The sequence below is a fragment of the Brassica oleracea genome, chromosome C3, assembly GCF_000695525.1.
Source record: "Brassica oleracea var. oleracea cultivar TO1000 chromosome C3, BOL, whole genome shotgun sequence".
In the NCBI taxonomy this organism is placed as follows: domain Eukaryota; kingdom Viridiplantae; phylum Streptophyta; class Magnoliopsida; order Brassicales; family Brassicaceae; genus Brassica; species Brassica oleracea.
Genome location: NC_027750.1, coordinates 18162174 through 18170085, shown reverse-complemented (window position 1 = coordinate 18170085; position 7912 = coordinate 18162174). Strand labels below are relative to the sequence as shown.

Genomic DNA, 7912 nt, shown 5'->3' with positions numbered 1-7912 from the left:
TTGCAATAGTACAATAGTATGTAGTTTACTCTTTAGAGCATTATTTACGGGTTTTTTTTTTTAATTGTGTGTCCCGCACCCCTATAATTGCCATTTAAATCTCGCAATACCCATCTCTAAATATCTTATTTTGCTTTTATTAGTTTACTTTATTTGATATTGATTTCCTTTTATTTTTAAATATTTTTTTTAGAATATTGACATTTTTGAAAATAATAAATTAAAATAACGATTTTAACTTTTATATAGTATAAAAATAAAAAATAATTATTTATGTTGAATTTCGAAAATTTATTATAGATATTAAGTTAATACATTTATAAAGTTTTTAACCTTTTTAGTTTACATTATTTGATATTGATTTCTGTTTATTTATAAATAATTTTTTGAAATATTGACATTTTTGAAAATATTAAACTAAAATGATGCTATGTCATACTTTGATTGGTGGTTTTAAATCCTACGTGGACGCCTTCGATGACTTATAACCTCGACTTTTATATAATATATATAGATGATTGTGGACGATCAAGGCAAGCCTCAGAGACAGACTATGAATGTTGTTTTTAAAGAAAATTTCTAGAATCTCTGATTTTATTATTATTATGTTTTTTTGGTTTTCTAGAACTATCTATGTGGGTTGCACACAATGTTTGATTTTGACATACCTTTTCAATAATTACTAGGTGTTTTCCTGCACTATGTGCAGTGATAAATTTTTTAAAAGTTAAATTATATTTAAAATAAAATTTATTAATATTATATATTTTATTATTTGTGACTAATATTTAATATAAAGTTGATTATTTACGCATAAAATTAAGAAAAAAATAATTTTGTTTATTTTAAATTACATTTAATAATATATATGAAATATATTTAAAATTCGAATCTTAGATAAATTTTTTATCTATTTATTTTGGTTAAATGTACTAAATAAACTTGTATAAAATTACTAAAAATCATATAAAATTGTATAGTTATTAAAAATTATAACTAAACAATATTTATAAATTTTGTAGATATCTAAAAGAAACTAATGAAATTACGATTAACAATTTATTAATTTTTTTAAAAAGATGTAGAAAATTTTGAAAATATTAGTAATAAAAATTGTATAATTATAAAAATACAATTAAACAATGTATTTCGAATTATATTGCATATTTCAATATATTTATTTTAGTGATCATTTATGAATTATTACCATATTTTAAGAAGTTTAACAAAAATATAAATCAACATTAAATGTAATGTATTAGTTAATGTCATATTCTATAAAGTGTACCAAAAATATATGTCACTAATAAATGTGATTGTCCATGTCATATTAAATATAAGCCATGTTATCATTTTTATTTGTAAAAATGATTATATATAGGACATGTGGCAAAATCACTTCGCAAATATAGTATAGGGGATTGGTTTGAGAAACTGTTGAAATGTTTCCTCGTAGTCCAATGAATTTATGGTAGTATAAAAAATTAATACCATAAAAGTATTTCCTTATTTATTCACAACCAATTAATACATATTTGACAAGTAAAATATCATTAAATAATTATGTTTTTACTATTAAAATTTAATCAATATATCGTTTAACAGATTTTAATAAACAATTTACCATAATTTGTACACTCATCCTATCTATCATATATATAACTCGGAAAATAAAAATAAAAGGTAAATTTTGTTTTGTAATCTCCTTCAAAATAAGAGGTAAATTTTGTTTTGTGACACTGCAATAGCTCGAGCTTGGCCTATGCTCTTCTAAAACTCATTAAATGCTTCTCATAGATCCTCACTTTCTGTTACTGATGAGGACTTCTCTTTGATTCCTTGGAGTTTCTTTGTTATAAGGTGCATACTAGTATCTTGATTTTCTGATTGTTTTTGTTGGCCTTGGCTATGTAAGAATTATGAACCTTACGGTTGATTCAATATTACACAAAGAGTTAAAAAAAAAAGATCACCGTTTGCTCCAACAATGTTGCATTGCAATAGTATGTAGTTTACTCTTTAGAGCATTATTTACGGGGTTTTTTCAATTGTGTGTCATGCACCCCTATAATTGCCATTTAAATCTCGCAATACCCATCTCTAAATATCTTATTTTTTTACATATACATCTACATCTTTGATCTGTTAGACCTTGTCTTCTCGTTGTTGCATTTTGAAAAGAGCATTGATGTAACACTTCATGTCCTTCCATTCTTTAGCATCATTTTGAGCTTGTTGTAATATAATCTTCCAATGACCAGGCCCAGTCCGGTTCATTTCGTTTTCTAAATCAGAAAAGCAGCCCATATGCAAAAACAAAATAGTAAAGCAAGTGTGGTGCCCTAGGCGTCGAACTTGGCAACTCTAAGGGTTGTACAATAGACAATGACCACTAGACCATGGCTATATTTCTGAAATGTATGCCTTTTAAACGTATCTATATTTTTACATCTAAAGCTAGTGCTTCACCAGCTTTAGCCTAGAGTTGACTCTGCCAACGGTTTTGTTTTTGTTAAAAATGAGCATATTACGACTTTTCCATATTCTCCAAAGGATCCAAATTGGTAGCTCCTAAAAGTTATTTAATATTATAGATGTTGTAAACTAAAAACAAGTATAGATTTTCTTCTCGAGTTTTGCAGTAGGACTGTTGATGATATTATTAGAAATGGCCCAATGCTCTCCAAATGTTTTTAACATATGGACATTCGAAGATATATAATTATTTGTTTCTTCTGCCAAATAGCATCTCCTACCTTGCCCATCAAGAACTATATGAACAAACATCAGCCTCTCTCTCTTTCTCTCTTGCTCTTCTCAAAGAGAGAACTACTCAATTTTTATTTTTATATTATTTTTTGTAATACTTAGGTTTCTCTACTTTTTTATAAGAAATTGTTTGAGAAACTGTTGAAACATTTCTTCTCAATTCAATGAATTTGTAGTAATAAAAAATTATTATAATAAAAGACTTATTTTGTTTACGTCTAATCAATTAATATATAGTGTCAAATATTGTAATATAATTAAATTATTATTTTTACTATTACAGTTTAATTAGTATATATTTGACATAGACTTTACATGTATATCGTTTATAAAAAAATCTAAAATATTTGCACAAAAATTAGTATATATATTGATAAATAGACAATCATTCACCGACCAACACGGAATTAGAATAATGATTATGTGGAAGTTCGAGTTCCTAGTTTAATTCCATTGAGAGAAAGCACTGCATATAATTCAGGGGAATTAGTAGGGCCGAAGGCCTGGATCACCTTCTGATTATATAAAAAACATCATTCACCGAAAACTATTTCACATATTTTATTTATTCTAATTTAGTTAGTGTATTTGTAAATATAATTTATTAGAAATAATATTTTTATTTTATATTAGTTCACTTATATATAGCATTTTGTATTTACATGCTAAAAGATTTGAAATATATATGACAAATGTAACATCTAATAACTATAAATAGAAATTCAGGCAGTTTGTTCTGTTAGCAACACACACACATATATATATATATATATATATATTCCAAAAATTAATTTGGTCGAACAAAATTCATGATTTTTTTTTATTTTTAATAACTTTTTATTGATGATTAATTATTTGATCTTACATAGTTTTAGTGTAATAAGCCGCAAGTTATGAAAGTTAGAATATAAAAATAAAAGGTAAAATGTTCTTGATATGGGAGATTTTGTTTTGCCAACAGAGCCACCAATTAGTTCCAGGCTCTACCAGTCCATATGAAAGCGATATCTCAAAAATTTTGTTTCTATCCATTAACATTATGTATCATCAGTTGTAGGCAGCAAAATTAATGGCCTTGTTCTTGAGAATATCCATTATAAAGAAATCATAATTTCTCCTACATCCCTTACACTACCATCTTGATGTTTTGTTTCTAAGAGGTATATGATGTCCGAGAGATACTTACAATTTATCTCCTTGAGGTGTCGAACTGTTGAATCAACACATAGAGCTTGACAGTTCCAACATATTATTCTCACGGTGGCAAAGGTGGTTCTGCGACAATTGTGCCTCTCAACTCAGGTGTGTCTTCATCCACTTCATAACGTTCCTCCTCGCTATGTTCACTACTCCCTCGCGTATTGGGGTTCATCCTCTTTGCATCCTTACATCCACTTGATTCACCTTTCTCTCCATTTCGGAATTATGCTATGTGTCTAGTGGCACTGTCAAGCCAAGCTTTCCTCTCTGAACTTGTATCCACTCATGATGTCTCCCCAAAAGGATTGATTGGGTTGTACTTCTCTTCGATAATCACATAATATGTGTAAATTGTTTCCATGCATGCCCCACTCTAGAGTTCACCATCATTGGCTTTCGCTTCTATAGCTGCAATGTTCCTTTCATATGTTTCTTCATCTGGAATATCTGGTTCTGCACCCCCTTTTTGCTCTTCATCCTTATTTAGTTCTTCATAATAACTTTTGGTTTGAACTCATTCCTCCTCCTCATTATTCTCACCGCTATCATTATTATCTCCATAATTTCATGGTCGATTTTGTGAATAAGACAAGCTCATGAATCGTGAGTTAACATCCCACACACTTCACATAACCCCTCAAGCGTTCATAGTGAAAGCAGATCAGGATGTTTTGAACTCATTAATTCCTCCTCCTTATTATCATCACCACTATCATTATTCTCCATCATTTCTTGATCGATCATTACGAAGAAGGCAAGATCTTGAATCGTGAGTTAACATCCCGCACACTTCACATAAACCCCTTAAGCGTTCATAGTGAAAGCACCGCAAGGTGTTTACTCCAGCAGTAAACTGGAAGTGCCTTTTGAATCTCAGAGGATGAGATATATCCCAATTCAGTTGCACTCGAATGAAGTCAAATCTCCCACCGACTTCTTTGTTGTACTCCATCTAAATGTATTCCCCATAGCCCTTGAATATGAAGGATGACCTCTCTATTCATTAGCTGAAAAAGGTATTCGTGGGATTTGAATCTAGAAGGGAATGAAGTTGAGGAGTGCCATCAATGGTAAGTTGCAGCACTATCATACGGTTTGAAAATGCCCACATATCTTTGCAAATTGATGTTCACATTGCTTCCTCAGAAGGAAACACAAATTGAAATCTCTGATGTTTAATGATTCTTCCACGAACAAGTCCCTCAAGCCCTCAGTTTTGTGGCATTTATGCCACTATTGATTTTAGGTTTTGTCGGCTTGGCATGACAGGATGTCCCACCAGGATGAAGCGGTTTTCTTATGCCGCTTGTCGGACAACCACTGTAGGCAAGGGGATCGGCACATCATTGAAATCCAAATCAATATCTTGTAATGCTTTCCATTTTTTATCAGCTATCTTGATGAGAATCGAGTATAATCTCCAAGGAAAATACATAATATGTGATAAGAACTGAAGAAGAAAGTAATTAATGATTGTCCAGTGAATTGGATTTTATACTCTTTATATCGCAAATCTTTATGAAAAAGTGTTTAATCACGAAGGACGTGGATTCCTTCATGGAAATAACTGACATAATGGAGAGAAACCGTGAAGAAACTCCCATTTTGTCTTCTAAACATCATCAAACACCAAGCTTGTATGTCGTGAGAAATTGCAGGAAGAGTAACCATTTATGAGTCACTCTTTTGCTGCAATTTCTACGCACAACGGCCACGTCTTTTTGTTATTATGTGTGAAATGAGAAAAATAGAAAAAAAAACCTTTTTTTTTTAGTATCATTGAGTACATTCCTTCAAATATATATATTGATTGAGAAAGAAAGTCACTCTTACTTTGAAGACCACATCTTTAATAGCTCAAAACAATACGTTACAAAACCCATAAATTAGGGTAAGAAAATCTAAAAAAGCTGATTCTTTCGACCACGAAAAATTAGCTAGCTTCATTCCGGCATAAAGTTCTTAATAGAGTCTTCATTAGTAAACATTTGCAAAAATACTGTTATTTATAATCCAATCAACTATTATAATTTATATTAAATTAAATTTGTTATATACAATATCTATATATCTTTATTTTATCAGTTTTATTATTTCTCTGGTTTTGTAAAAAACATTATGTTAAAAAGTCAATTAATATTTTATTAAGAAAAAGAAAAAAAAATAATTTTTAGTAATGATAGTTATGTATAATTTTTTTGTATTTCATATTTTTAGAATACGGGAAAAAGACGAAATACTTATTTTTAAGACAGAAACCGAAAGCCTTTAAATTTTGCATTCATACCACCAAGAAGTTTTCTCTTTCCCCAGTCAGAGCACCATTAACCAAGGGTGCTTAAGGGGTGTTTAGATTTTTTTAATTAAAAAAAAAGGAAAGAGAAGAAGAAGAAGAAAGAAGAGTGCTTAATTAGACATCACAAGCACCTCTTGCTTGCACTATTCGCGGGTTCCACTGACACGTGGCGACCCGCGATTGGTTCGCTTTTTTTTTTCTTTTAATTAGAAGAAAAATTAAAAAAAAAAAAAAATTAAGCATCCCAAATGAGGTGCTAGGGTTAATGATGTCATCAAACATTAGAAACCTAAGGAAGCTTTCAAAACAAAACCACTCTCTATCTTCAGACCAAAAGATGTACAAATACTCAATTTTGTTGCTTTTCTGAAGAAGTAGAACAACACTCATAGTGCAACTGAAGCCTCCCCCACCACCAAAGTAAGGAAAGAGAAATGAGAAAACTATCTTAAAAATCGGATCACGAGCTGGGAGTTGCGTCCTCAGTTGCCTCTTTAATGATAGGCAGCTTTTTCATCAGTGATGGCTTCAACTTCTTGTGCTGTATGTAAAGTCAAATGAGTGTTAAAAAAAAACAATGAGAGAGAATCAAAGCAACCGGAGTAGGAGTGTTGTTATGTTCATATACCTGTTCATAGAAAGCTCTGATCTCCTCGTCTGTAAGGGCTTCTACCTCAGTATTGTTTTCGTCCCACCCAAGGGATTTAAGGAACTCAGCCTCTTCTTCATCTGGAAGGTCTGCCGGTTCAAAACCACCATCTCTTTCTGCAGCATGCACACTTGAAGGGTTACTAGCTACAAGCTCCTTAGAGATGTCTGATTTTTCCTCGACAGAAGGGAAGATGCAAGAGCTAGTTGAGATGTTTGTAGATGTCTTCTTCTTCAAAGCACTGTAAAACGCATTCCTGCTCTGCGTTTGAGCCACAGAAGTAATGAATGGCGCAGATGGAGCAGCGATCATCTGGAAACCAGCTGCCACGCTGTTGGTTATACGACTTGGACCTCCAGATTCTTTGCCCGCAGGGTTGAGAATTACCAGCTTACTATCAGGCTTACCATAATTAGAATGAATATTGCCTAGCAGCATCGAGGAATGCTTGTGGGTATTTCTAAAAGAAGCAAGACCAACTGCACCACTTCGAACCATTGGTTTGGTCATGGAAACCTGATAAATAAAACCAAAATATATACAGTATAGCCCAAGGAAAGAGAGGAGGAAAATAATAATAGCTCCGGAAAAAAAGCTTACTGAGCCCTTTGGTGCAGAAGGCACAACCGGTATTAGCTTAAGAGCTTGGTCCTCAAGTCTTTTTATCATTGAATATCCCTAATAAAAATAACATCTTAGACAAACAGTAAAAAGGCAAGAGTACTATAAAGCAACACAAATATAAAAAAAATATACCTGAGGAAATGCACCAGTTCTAGGAGGCTGCAGCAATGCTTCAGCCATGTTACGAGTCTGTCCCGTTAAGGTATTCGAAGTAATATCAGAGTCAGAACCACTTTTCTTAATATCATTGGGAACCTCCGCCGGAGCCGATGCCCAACCTTCCCCAGCAGTAATGCCTGAGTCACCAACAGACAAGCTCTGAACAGCAAGACTTAGATCAGAAGATGAGATTTTTACAGCGTCTGGGTCTCCTT

The 7912-nt window shown here is 31.8% G+C and overlaps 1 protein-coding gene across 1 annotated transcript in view; it reads right to left on the bottom strand.

Moving 5' to 3' along the window:
• Positions 1 to 6725: 6725 nt before the first annotated feature.
• Positions 6726 to 7912, bottom strand: part of LOC106330024 — a 4050-nt gene continuing 2863 nt past the window's right edge. Inside the window, exons 2-5 of the mRNA XM_013768591.1 lie at positions 7671 to 7909; positions 7515 to 7592; positions 6894 to 7430; positions 6726 to 6806 (exon numbers count right to left, since the gene is read on the bottom strand). Coding sequence (XP_013624045.1) covers positions 6726 to 6806; positions 6894 to 7430; positions 7515 to 7592; positions 7671 to 7909 — 935 coding nt within the window. The remainder of the gene's footprint in view (positions 6807 to 6893; positions 7431 to 7514; positions 7593 to 7670; positions 7910 to 7912) is intronic.